General features: G+C 44.3%; 1 protein-coding gene across 1 annotated transcript; it reads right to left on the reverse strand.

Annotated features, from left to right (window-relative positions):
* Positions 1-1203: 1203 nt before the first annotated feature.
* Positions 1204-10190, reverse strand: rnf168 (ring finger protein 168). The gene is made up of 7 exons (XM_029714382.1): positions 10099-10190; positions 9263-9706; positions 8969-9039; positions 8570-8740; positions 3261-3358; positions 2825-2900; positions 1204-2423 (listed from the first exon to the last, which is right to left on the reverse strand). Exons 2-7 carry the CDS (start codon positions 9603-9605, stop codon positions 1656-1658), a joined length of 1527 nt encoding a protein of 508 aa, XP_029570242.1. The 5' UTR covers positions 9606-9706; positions 10099-10190; the 3' UTR covers positions 1204-1655.
* Positions 10191-13522: the final 3332 nt, after the last annotated feature.

A 13522-nucleotide genomic window follows, 5' to 3' on the forward strand; every position in this document is an offset into this window, starting at 1 on the left:
CAGTTAAGTCCACAAAGTAAATATTGCACATGAAACAGTTATATGACCTGCAGCATGGTCAAGCAAGTTAATGTTTTACAGTTTACTAAACAACTACTGATTTAGAACCAGAGTCACCGCAAATCAGCACAAAGACAACAGGAGGTTGATGGCACCTTAATTTTGGAGGACAGGCTCGTGGCAATGGCTGGAGTGGAATAGGTTGAATGGTATCTGGTTTCCATGTGTTTGATGCCATTCCATTTGTTCCTTTCCAGCCATTATTATGAGCTATCCTCCCCTTATCAGCCTCCATTGCAACAGGAGCACTGCCTCCAGCTATTCCAGCACCATTTCAACTTAATCAAATCAACAAAGCTATATGAGCTTAGTTTAATACACTGAAAACAAAGATACCAAAAACAAATTTAGTCCAATAAATGTTGCAAAATATGTGATTTCTGTCTGTGTGTTTGTAAGTAAAACAAATAAAGTTGACTCACCCTACTTGGACGAGTTCAACACCAATACCATCCTACTCTCTTTCATGTTGTCAAAATGGTCGAATGCTGTCATACAGTACACTTTCAGTTTTTGTTTTCATAGGCTAGCAAACAGTTTTTAGCTAGGTAGCCTATCTTCCTTGCATGGGCAAAAATTAACCAGATAAGTTAGCTAGCTAGTTAACGCGAGTCTGCTATGCTATATATTGAATTTCAATTGTCTCAGGCCAGTGGCACAATATATGAATTTATGGTTAGCTCAGAATCACCGTCATAATCATTGGCCTGTACAGAGAATTAAGTCAAAACCACATCTCCAACTATGGCTTAGGAAAGGGCCGATTTAGCAAGCTATCTACTGCAGGACATCAACACAAGCAGACCAGAAACAGACACTTTGTCTCACAATGATTGGCGTGATCCCAAATCCAAACTGGCCTTTTTCTGCACCGCCACGACAACCCAGTTGAGCTCAGCGAAACAATGATTGGCTGATTCTTTACTAATTATATCAATTGAAGCCAAATACTTGCTGGCATCAATCACTAAATTGCTACAGCAGCAACAGGTCATACTGTTTAGATCCAGACAGCATCAGATACATGGGCCACACATTGAGACAGAGGGGCGCTGTTTCCCTCGCTCGGATGATTTCTCCGGTGAGATTCAGCCACTTGCGAATTGACAGAAAATTATGAAAACACAGACGAAAGAGAAATTATTTTATATATACACACACAATTTATTTTATTGGTCAAATATCTAGGGAAGCCTGTCTTCCCTTGGTATCGATGAAAACATGCCACAGGCCAAGACAGACCTTTCAAAAATGTTTTATTTTGTTCCAAAGTAATCACTTATATAAATCTCTAGAGAAAACAATAAGTAAAATGAACCTACTATCAAAACAATGCCGATCGAGCCAGTCTCTGCCATTTCCAGTGAGCCCCCAAACTGTCAAAGACCTTCAAACCAGAGTGAAATCCCCAGACGGTCCATGTCCAAGCAATATCTACCCTCTTCCCCCAAGGTATAAGTTCATAAAGGCACAGACAAAACTTTCTTAAAACTCCATCCCAATCCTGACCACCTGAGCCCTCTAGGCGATGAGGCGAGACCAGTTAACAAGAGGTGATGAGCAGTGCCAATGCAGATGCTCCAAACACCCAGGATTCAGTTGCCCAGACTGGGGAACATCTCTGTAAGGGTGGCCTGCTTACTGCCCCTCTTCAGTGGCCTGGAGGTTGAGGCAGCAGCGCTGGAGATGGTGGAGCTCCTTTCCCCCTTATTGGTGGTAGATGAGGGCCCAGACAGCTGCCTCCTCTGCACTGTGTTCCTGTTCTCTGTGGAGGTGTGTGAGTGCCCCCTGCTGGCCCTGCTACGACCCTCTGGGCTGGAGCTGGAGTCAGGTTTCTGGCGGAGCTGGTACTGGTCGCTGGAGCCCTTACTGCGGTCTACTGCGTAGATGGCCTCCTCGCGGTCCAGCTGCCTCTGCAGCTGGAAAGCCATCTGCCGGTCCTCCTGCTCCTGTTGCATGCGGCTGAAGAGCACCTCCTCTCTCTGGGCCAGCTCCTGGAGCAGCAGGGCCTTCTCCCCTAGGCCTACTAGGGTCACCTCTCCTCTATCTGCAGCATGGAGAGATGATGAGGATGAAGAACAGAGACACTTACTGATCACGTCTGCTTTCCCTTCGTTTGGCTCCTCAATGTCACAGCTCTTCCTCTTGGCCGAGGTCACTCCTCTCTTCGGGGTGCCGTGGAGGGGTGTGCGTGCCAGTGAAGTTCCTGAGGGGACGGTTAGATGGTACACCAGACTCTCTGATGACGTTGAGGCCTCACACGGCGTGCGGTAGCTCTCCGGGTAGAATTCTACAAAGGGCATTGTTTGCTCTGCTGGCTCTTTGGAAGACCAAGGCTTACTCCCTGAGTGCAAGATGTTCTCCTTCAATCAGACACAAAAGTAAACAGAAGTTAAAGATAAAATATTAAAGTTTAGTTGCTAACTGTTTGTTACATTTTGCATCAAGTGTTGGCTGAGATAATATGGAATTCCACCCCCTCATAAAACCACAAATACCCATAATTTTTGTCAAACAATGTTTGCTTTTGTTCTCATGGGTGTGGGGAGGGGTATGCCCCTCAGTCAAGTTAGGTAGTATATGTCCATTTATGGGACCCCTTTTGGCTCAAGAGCATGGCCAAAGGCAAAAGTCTGTAGGCTCTTTCGGTACATAATGTTTATCAGTCACATGTTAGCTGTATGTAGATTCAGAGAGAAGAGCATGTTTTTTTTTGTTGTAAATTCTGATTGCATGAGCATTTTGGAGAATGACAGAGACCCACCTTGTTAGCCATAAAGCTGGAGGTGGGACTAGTCTCTGAGTTGCTGTTGTATCTTTGTGGAATAGGGGACAAGAACCTGGAAACAAAATAAATTGTCAGAACACTCCCATGTAATATATTTAATTAAGTCACTTATCCAGAGCAATAAACAGTAAGTGTGTTCAAAGGTAGTAGAACCACATATCACAAACAAGTTATTTATATGCCTATTTGTGCATTTTGATATGCCTATTTGTGCATTTTGATTCTCTATTCTGCTCTCAGAAGTGTGCACTTGTTCACTCCCACTTATAGATTTACAAGCATTAGATTGGTAGGAGCTCCAACCATTTTCCTTACACCACCAATATTTCTAAACACGAGGGAATGATTGCACACTTCTGGGAGAAGAGAAAATTGGACCACAGCGTAAGTCTGATCACATAAGGGGACTCACTTCTCGATATCTCCAGCGTTGGTGTTCCGTTTCTTCATTGCTGGGGTGATGTCATTCATCTGCGTGATCTTCTGTGACTCAGAGATAGGTCTTGGATTCTGAAGAGAACAGAAAAAAAAAGTCTGATACAGTGATTCATTCCCAATATATATCGCCAATAGGGCTGACTCCAATTAGTCGACTGGTCGATTGTTTGGTCAATAGGCTGTTGGTCGACCTAGATGTACAGTGCATTTGGAAAGTATTCAGACCCCTTCCCCTTTTGTTACGTTACAGCCTTATTCTAAGACGGATTAAATTAAATTTAAAAAATCCTCACCAATCTACACAATACCCCATAATGACATAGCGAAAACAGGTATTGCAAAAACAGAAACACATTAGTTACATAAGTATTCAGACCCTTTTGCTATGAGACTCGAAATTGAGCTCAGGTGCATCCTGTTTCCATTGATCATCCTTGAGATGTTTCTACAACTTGAGAGGAGCCCACCTGTGGTAAATTCAATTGATTGGACATGATTTGGAAAGGCACACACACCTGTCTATATGAAGGTCCCACAGTTGACAGTGGATGTCAGAGCAAAAACCAAGCCATGAGTTCAAAGGAATTGTCCATAGAGCTCTGTGACATGATTGTGTCGAGGCACAGATCTGGCAATGGGTACCAAAATATTTATGCAGCATTGAAGGCCCACAAGACAACAGTGGCCTCCATCATTCTTAAAATGGAAGAAGTTTGGAACCACTAAGACTTTTCCTACAGCTGGCCGCTCGGCCAAACTGGACAATCGGGGGAGAAGGGTCAGGGAGGTGACCAAGAACCCGATGGTCACTCTGACAGAGTTCCAGTTCCTCTGTGGAGATGGGAGAACCTTCCAGAAGGACAAGATTCACTCGGCTGATGAAACCAAGATTGAACTATTTGGCCTGAATGCCAAGCGTCGCTTCTGGAGGAAACCTGGCACCATCCCTACGATGAAGCATTGTGGTAGCAACATCATGTTGTGAGGATGTGTTTTGGCGGCAGGAACTGGGAGACTAGTCAGGGTTGAGGGAAAGATGAATGGAGCAAAGTACAGAGCGTTCCTTGATGAAAACCTGCTCCAGAGTGCTCAGGACCTCAGACTGAGGGCGAAGGTTCACCTTCCAACAGGACAACGACCCTAAGCACACAGCGAAGATAGGAGTGGCTTCGGGACAAGTCTCAATGTCCTTGAGTGGCCCAGCCAGAGCCTGGCCTTGAACCTGATAAAACATCTCTGGAGAGACCTGAAAATAGCTGTGCAGCAACGTTCCCCATCCAACCTGCCAGAGCTTGAGAGGATCTGCAGAGAAGAATGGGAGAAACTCCCCACATACAGGTGTGCCAAGCTTGTAGCGTCATACCCACGAAGTCTCAAGGCTGTAATCGCTGCCAAAGATGCTACAACAAAGTACTGAGTAAAGGGTCTTAATATTTATGTAAAGATTCATCCCTCTTTTTTTATTGAAAAATATATATAAAATCCTGTTTTTGCATCATTATGGGGTATTGTGTGTAGATTGATGAGGAAAAACACTAACTTAATGCATTTTAGATTAAGGCTGTAACATAAAATGTGGAAAAAGTCAAGGGGTCTGAATACACTATGTGCCCATCTCAGTGAACTAATCCATTGCGGAGGCCTAGACAAAAAGCCAATTCAAGCTTGATGGGCTATTTGACCAAGGAAAGTGGAGTATTGAGTCAGATGACCTGGCCTCTACAATCACCCGACCTCAACCCGATTTTGGATGAGTTGGACCGCAGAGTGAAGGAAAAGCAGCCAACAAGTGCTCAGCATATGTGGGAACTCCTTCAAGACTGTTGGAAAAGCATTCCAGTTGAAACTGGTTGAGAGAATGCCAAGAATGTGCAAAGCTGTCAAGGAAAAGGGGTGCTACTTTGAAGAATCCAAAATAGATTTATTAGTTTAACACTTTTTGGGTTACTACATGATTCTGTGTGTGTTATTTCATAGTTGATGTCTTCACTATTATTCTACAATGTAGAAAATAGTAAAAATAAAGAAAAAAACCCTTGAATGAGTAGGTGTCCAAACTTTTGACTGGTACTGTACATCACCAGTAGTGCATTTACCGTTAATTCCTGTAATTTCCAATCTATCCATGTTTGTTTGGTTATGGTCATTTCTGTTAATGCATTCCATTTATTATTATCATTATTCCAGTCTTACCGTTGTCGGAGTGGACACATTGTTTGCAGAGCACACTGAGAAATAAGTTTAGGTTTATTTCATTCCATTTACGTGTTTTGTCAAATCAATTTAGTCGTGGTCTTTTGGTTGGAGCGCTCCTGTCAATGTTGAGTTAGGAAGCGCACCCGATTATGCATAGGAGTATATAGGCCTATAGGGTACCTGGCCTGCGTGCAAATATAGGGATATAATGCAGGCATACACATCTGATAATATTTCTGATTGGCTTGAAGCACCACCACTAATGAGCTGTGGAGCTTCTCATAGTAAATATTTTCCTCACCTCAAAACAGCAAGCAAATTAAATTATATTTTTACATTGTTGAGAATGACAATAGTTCCTTAATGCATTAGAAAAATATTTCCAGCTCTCCCTTTCGATAACCACTCAGCTTGAAATGAAAAAATGTCATGCTCTGATCCAGTGGTAACGTAAAACAAAAAGGCCTACCTGATTGCTTCTTATCAGTGCTCGACTTGGACTGAAATAGGTTCCGGTTCTCATTTTGGGTGCTGGTACTGTCTATATTTAGGTGCAGGAGCTCCACAATACTTTTCAGGTAATATTCTATTAGAGGAACAGAAGCTCAAGCTGCAGACAATTTGAGGTGCCGGTACTCGTCTCTGGTGAGCTCCTGCCTAAGTCAAGCACTGTTTCTTATCCCTTGTGCAAAATGGCTACAGCTGTCTGTCCAGGGAAACTCTGAAGGCCCAGAATATTTCATACAATGTTGCATGTAAGCTAGCACAAGCTTGGGGCCCGGACCCAAGTTGATACAATGTTTCAAGTTTGTTGCAGGAGCCAATGTGATTTATAGGCAAAAACATTATCAGGATATTTTCTACCTGCAGGCCACAATCTTTTTATTTGTTGGCTTATAGTCTATTTTTTACATAGTTGGCAATAGAGGTTACTTTTTAAGTTTGTATCATTTTCATTTATATAGAACTTTGATTAACCACATGACAATGATTGACATATGAAAACATGAAACTGAAAATGTGCATATGAAAACCATTACTGCCATTACTGGCACGCAGATCAGTAGAAATTGGCATTCCACATGAGAAAGGTTGTAAACTTCTCATGTAGCCTATTACAGGCAACTTCAGGAGAGTAATGGTAGAATCTTCAAAAGCCAGCAGGAGCAGGAGGAGAATGGTTAGGTCAGGTTAGGTTAAGGTTTTTTCTTCTGGTTATCTAGATCTCTGGCTCCCTCGAGTCATTTGTGTCTTATTTCATCAAAGAATACGTTTAACGCTCTGTCACAGCCGGGAGACCCATGGGGCAGCGCACAATTGGCCCAGCATCGTCCGGGTTAGGGGAGGGTTTGGCCGGCAGGGATGTCCTTGTCCCATCGAGCACTAGTGTCTCCTGTGGTGGGTCGGGCGCAGTGCACACTGACACGGTAGCCAGGTGCACTGCGTTTCCTACGACACATTAAGTGGGCAGTGTGTCAAGTAGCAGTGTGGCTTGGTTGGGTTTTGAAGGACACACGGCTCTCGACCGTCGCCTCTCCTGGGAGTTGCAGCGATGAGACAAGACTAACTACCAATTGGAGACCACGAAATTGGGGAGAAACTGGGGTAAACAAATAAAAAAATTCTAAGTTTAAAGAATCAGACAAGCTCAATGCATATAGTTTATTATATTTAAACACATAGGGTGTCTCTCTATATGGAAAAATATTTTAAAAAATGACAACCAATTGATCGGTAGAAAGAACAGACGACTTTTGGTCGACCAAGATTTTCTTTAGGTCGGGGACAGCCTTATGTATTAAGGTATTTTCTTATTTTAAAAGAGCAAATCAACTACCTTACCAGGATATATTTAAGACAAGAGGACATTGAGGGACATTTTACAGGTTTGCAAATAATTTTTTTAGCATGTTGTACAGTACACGCAAGTTGATCATTTTCCTTGTACCACTGACTAGGTATCCCCCTTTCCCCAATGTAAGAGAGCAGCCCCGTGTGAGGTGCATATACCGGGAGTTACGCTTGCTGATTTTATTGTTGAATTGATGGATGTATATTGATCTGTAACCAGTGTTGGGGTCATTACAAAAAACAAAAATGACCCATTACTTCTTTCAACAGTAAGAAATTACTTCACTTACTACTCCCTGGAAAAAGTAATTAGTTACACCTCTTTAAGGAATACCTGGGATAGGATAAAGTAATCCTTCTAACCCCCCCCCCCAAAAGATTTAGATGCACTATTGTAAAGTGGTTGTTCCACTGGATATCATAAGGTGAATGCACCAATTTGTAAGTCGCTCTGGATAAGAGCGTCTGCTAAATGACTTAAAATGTAAAAAGTAAATATTACTTTTGCATAGGGGGGGACCCAGATTTAGTTTTTATTGCCGACGTTACAGTGGCTATATCGGTCCGCCAATAAAGGACTAGTAAAGGCCCAGTGCACTACCTCAGTGATTTTTTTTATTATTTCTTTATCAAAACAAATATTTTATTATTAAGATTTTTCAGGGGGTGCTGCAGCACCTTCAGCACCCCTACTTCGCGTGTATTTTTTTCATATCGCGCAAACAGGGGGAATACTAATCACAAATATTTATTTGGAAAAATAACTAATAGGAAGGGAATTATAACAAAAGTAAGAACCTATTTTTGATTAGTAAATGTAATATTATTACTCAAATTGGAACAGTACTGTTATATTACTCATTACCACAAAACAATAATAATTACTGTACTGCGTTGCCCCCAATACTGTTTGTAACCAAATGCATTTCAAAAGTTTGACCCATGCTGTTTTTTTTACATTTTGTTCCGTTATTGGTTTCAGATTTCGCCCATGTCACCGACCTGAAAAGCTAATGCAAGCTTCTAAGATTAGAACACTAATTGCACTTTCACAACCTGTAAACCTGATCTGCTACTATACAGACCCAATCAATTGAATTGATACAGTATTGCCATTTGCCTTTTTGTCAGCAATAAACTATATGTTCTTATGAAAAAGTGAAAGTGGTCTGTGTGGATCTACAAATGAGGGAGAACCTGAGTATGTAATCTGATATTATAGACTATCAAACCCACCAGCTCCTGGCTGAGCAGTCTGGCCAGCTTGTTGTCATTCTCCAGCTGCGTCTCCTCGTGCCGCCTCCTCTCCTCCTCCAGGCGCTCCTCCTCGTCTGCGAGGAGGCACTGGATGTACTCCTCACTTGCTTTCCTCTCTGCCTCCTCCAGGGCACGCTTCTCCTCTAATATCTGGAAAAGGGTCAGAGGTCATGTCAAGTGTATTCTGTGACCGAAGAGCATAGTAAAATGTAAACTTGCGTTATAACTTGGGGCCAGAGTTTTCCATGAGGCCACAATCAGACCAGAAAAAAAACTGTAGAACCTAGGTCCATACCTATGGCCCAGAATTTTTCCTGGTCACGTTACATGGTCAGGAAAAACTCAGGACCCGAGGTATAGTGGACCCTGAGAATTCACCTTGCTGATTTGATCCTCATACTCCCTCCGTACCTCTCCAGGCAGACTGACTTTGGGTCCGGGGACCAATACTGGAGGCAGAGGGAAACAGCAGGTAAACAAACAGAGAAACGGCAGGTCATCCGACCTCGCGTAACCCACCCAACAGTGAGAAGAAATAGGTTTGTCTGATTCCAAGGTGCTGTGTGGACCCGTAATTACCTCAAAGCATACCCAACCCATCTGTACTAAAGGACACAAGCCATTTGGAAGTCACTCATTGTTAAATGAAAAACACAGTGTCAGTCACTTAACTGTTTTCATCCTCCTCCTCCTCCTCCTGTCCACTGAGCCTGCGTTGGCACTGCATGGGGAACGCAGCCTGCACCCGCTGCCACAGCTCATCATTGACCAGCGTCTTGTTCCTGCCATTGAGTCGTGCCCACGTGGACACCCGCTTGCGACACAGCGGGCAGCACAGATTGGCCTTGTCCACCGTCTCCAGGAAGCAAGGCTTGCAGAAGGTGTGGCTGCACGGCAAAGTCACCGGCTCCAGGAAGATCTCCAGGCACACAGGGCAGAGGCAGTCAGCTCGGGACAACCCCCCCGTGCCTCCCCCCTCTGGCGCGGCCATCTCCGTTTCAGACACTGGCGGCATCCCTCCGCTTGTATTTCTGTGGATGCCTCCTTCTGTAGTTGTACCAAGTCCAAATGCACAACAGTGGTTCTGTGGTCCCTGTGTTGTTTCAGTGGCTAATTCTTTGTGGGAGGAACAGTAAAAGTAATCAAGTAGTAGCCACATTAGCTTGCTAAAATCCTTTACTGACATGTAGCTAGGTATCTAGCTAGCAAAATAGAGTATGCTCAGACAAACCATAACTAAAGGATTTAACTGGTTAGGTAAGCTTAACTATATAAATTACTACCTAATACAATTGAGAGAACTAGCTAGCTAGCTAGCCAACTAACTAACGTTAACGTTATAAAGTTAGGAACTAAAGCCAAGGTAGCCAGTTTTGTAGCAGTGCAAACGTTAAACCTCAAGCACGAACAACGGAGTTGAGAATGATTGGCTATCGAAAAACAAGTTATATTACAACCTCTGATAGAATTTACGAATGAACAGCTGTACATTGACAACATCTACTTACAAGAGTTGTGTTTGCTGCCCCAGAAAAACATACGTGTGGCGCTTGAAATACCGGGAAAAATCATCCGCGTTTCGTCAGCAACACTAAAAGTACTTCCGTGTCTCGGATTAAAAAAAAAAATCTAATAAAAGTCCCCCACGTAATAGTAGAAAAGTGTCAATACCCGGTATCTATTCATGAGACATGACATTTTTTTGTCCAACGATGATTCATATTTGAGTGATATTTGTATTAAATGTGGGTTTTAAAACTTCCAGTAAAAGTCTTGAAGGGAATACTCAGTAAGGTCTGTAGAACGTAAACGCATCAAAAAAAGAAATATCCCCTTTTCAGGATCCTGTCTTTCAAAGATAATTCGTAAAAATCCAAATAACTTCACAGATCTTCATTGTAAAGGGTTTAAACACTGTTTCCCTTGTTTGTTCAATGACCCATAAACAATTAATGAACATGCACCTGTGGAATGGTCATTAAGACACTAACAGCTTACAGACGGTAGGCAATTAAGGTCACAGTTATGAAAACTTAGGGCACTAAAGAGGCCTTTCTACTGACTCTGAAAAACACCAAAAGAAAGATGCCCAGGGTCCCTGCTCATCTGCGTGAACATGCCTTAGGCATGCTGCAAGGAGGCATGAGGACTGCAGATGTGGCCAGGGCAATAAATGGCAATGTCCGTACAGTGAGACGCCTAAGACAGCGCTACAGGGAGACAGGGCTGACAGCTGATCGGCCTCGCAGTGGCAGATCACGTGTAACAACACCTGCACGGGATCGGTACATCCGAACATCACACCTGCGGGACAGGTGCAGGATGGCAACAACAATTGCCCGAGTTACAGCAGGAACGCACAATCCCTCCATCAGTGCTCATACTGTCCGCAATAGGCTGAGAGAGGCTGGACTGAGGGCTTGTAGGCCAGTTGTAAGGCAGATCCTCACCAGACATCACTGGCAACAATGTCGACTATGGGCACAAACCCACCGTTGCTGGACCAGACAGAACTGGCAAAAGTGCTCTTCACTGAGGAGTCGCGGTTTTGTCTCACCATGGGTGATGGTTGGATTCGTGTTTATCGTCAAGGGAATGAGCGTTACACCGAGGCCTGTACTCTGGAGCAGGATTGATTTGGAGGTGGAGGGTCCGTCATGGTCTGGGGCGGTGTGGCACAGCATCATCGGACTGAGCTTGTTGTCATTGCAGGCAATCTCAACGCTATGCATTACAGGCAAGACATCCTCCTCCCTCATGTGGTACCCTTCCTGCAGGCTCATCCTGACATGACCCTCCAGCATGACAATGCCACCAGCCATACTGTTCGTTCTGTGTGTGATTTCCTGCAAGACAGGAATGTCAGTGTCCTGCCATGGCCAGCGAAGAGCCCGAATCTCAATCCCATTGAGCACGTCTGGGACCTGTTGGATCGGTAGGTGAGGGCTAGGGCCATTCCCCCCAGAAATGTCTGGGAACTTGCAGGTGCCTTAGCGGAAGAGTGGGGTAACATCTCACAGCAAGAACTGGCAAATCTGGTGCAGACCATGAGGAGGAGATGCACTGCAGTATTTAACGCAGCTGGTGACCACACTAGATACTGACTGTTACTGTTACTTTTGATTTTGACCCCCCCTTTGTACAGGGACACATTACTCCATTTTTGTTAGTCACATGTCTGTGTTACTTGTTCAGTTTATGTCTCAGTTGTTGAATCTTGTTATGTTCATACAAATATTTACACATGTTAAGTTTGCTGAAAATAAACACAGTTGACAATGAGAGGACATTCCTTTTTTTTCTGAGTTTACATATATGAGATGAGTAATGCCTGATATATTACATTTACATTTAAGTCATTTAGCAGATGCTCTTATCCAGAGCGACTTATATAAACATTATTAAAGTGACTAGTGTTCCATTCCTTAAAGTGGCCAGACCGCACCACCCTCTGGAGAGCCTTGCGGTTGCGTGCTGTGCAGTTGCCGTACCAGGCGATAATACAGCCCGACAGGATGCTTTCAACTGTGCATCTGTAAAAATGTTTTTAGCCTGCTGAGGTGGAAGAGGCTCTGTTGCACCTTCTGTGTGGGAGGTCCATTTCAGTTTGTCAGTGATGTGTACATTAAGGAACTTTCCACCTTCTCCACTGCAGTCCCATTTATATAGATAGGGGGTACACCCTCCGCTATTTCCTGAAGTCCACGATCATCTCCTTTGTTTTGTTGAGTGAGAGGTTGTTTTCAAGGCACCACACTCCCAGAGCCCTCATCTCCTCCCTGTAGGCTGTTTCGCCTGCAAACTTGATGATTGAGTTGGAGGCATGCTTGGCCACGCAGTCATGGATGAACAGGGAGTACAGGAGGGGGTTGAGCATGCACCCTTGTGGGGCCCCAGTGTTGAGGATCAGCGGAGTGGAGGTGATGTTTCCTATCTTCACCACCTGGGGGCGGCCCGTCAGGAAGTCCAGGACCCAGCTGCACAGGGCGGGGTTCCGGCCCAGGGCCTTGAGCTTAATGATGAGCTTGGAGGGTACTATAGTGTTGAATGCTGAGCTGTAGTCAATAAACAGCATTCTTACATAGGTATTCCTCTTATCCAGATGGGATTGTGCAGTGTGGTGGCGATTGCATTGTCTGTGGATCTTTTGGGGCGGTAAGCAAATTGAAGTTGGTCTAGGGTGGCAGGTAAGGTAGAGATGATATGATCCTTGACTAGTCTCTCAAAGCACTTCATGATGACAGAGGTGAGTGCTACGGGGTGATAGTCATTAAGTTCAGTTACCTTTGCCTTCTTGGGTACAGGAACAATGGTGGCCATCTTGAAGCATGTGGAGACAGTAGACTGGGATAGGGAGAGATTGAATATGCCCGTAAACACACCAGCCAGCTGGTCTGTGCATGCTCTGAGGACACGGCTATGGATGCCGTCTGGGCCGGCAGCCTTGCGAGGGTTAACACGTTTAAAAGTTTTACTCACGTCGGCCACAGAGAAGGATAGCCCACAGTCCTAGCGGGCTGTGTCAGTGGCACTGTGTTATCCTCAAAGCGTGCGAAGAATGTGTTTAGCCTGTCCAGAAGCAAGACATCGGTTTCGGCGTCTTGGCAGCCAAGCCTGGTCCTCAAATTTACTTTGTTAAAATCCCCAGCTACAATGCAGCCTCAGGATATGTGGTTTCCAGTTTGCATAATGTCCAGTGAAGTTCTTTGAGGGCTGTCGTGTTATTGGCTTGTGGGGGGGGATGTAAACGGCCGTGGCAATGACGGAGGAGAATTCTCTTGGGAGATAATATGGTCGGCATTTGATTGTTAGATATTCTGGGTCGGGTGAACAAAAGGACTTGAGTTCCTGTATATGTTCTAGAATTACACCATGAATCATGAAACACACCCCTCCGCCCTTCTGCTTCCCGGAGAGATATTTATTCCTGTC

Source organism: Salmo trutta, chromosome 26 (assembly GCF_901001165.1).
Source record: "Salmo trutta chromosome 26, fSalTru1.1, whole genome shotgun sequence".
Lineage (NCBI taxonomy): Eukaryota > Metazoa > Chordata > Actinopteri > Salmoniformes > Salmonidae > Salmo > Salmo trutta.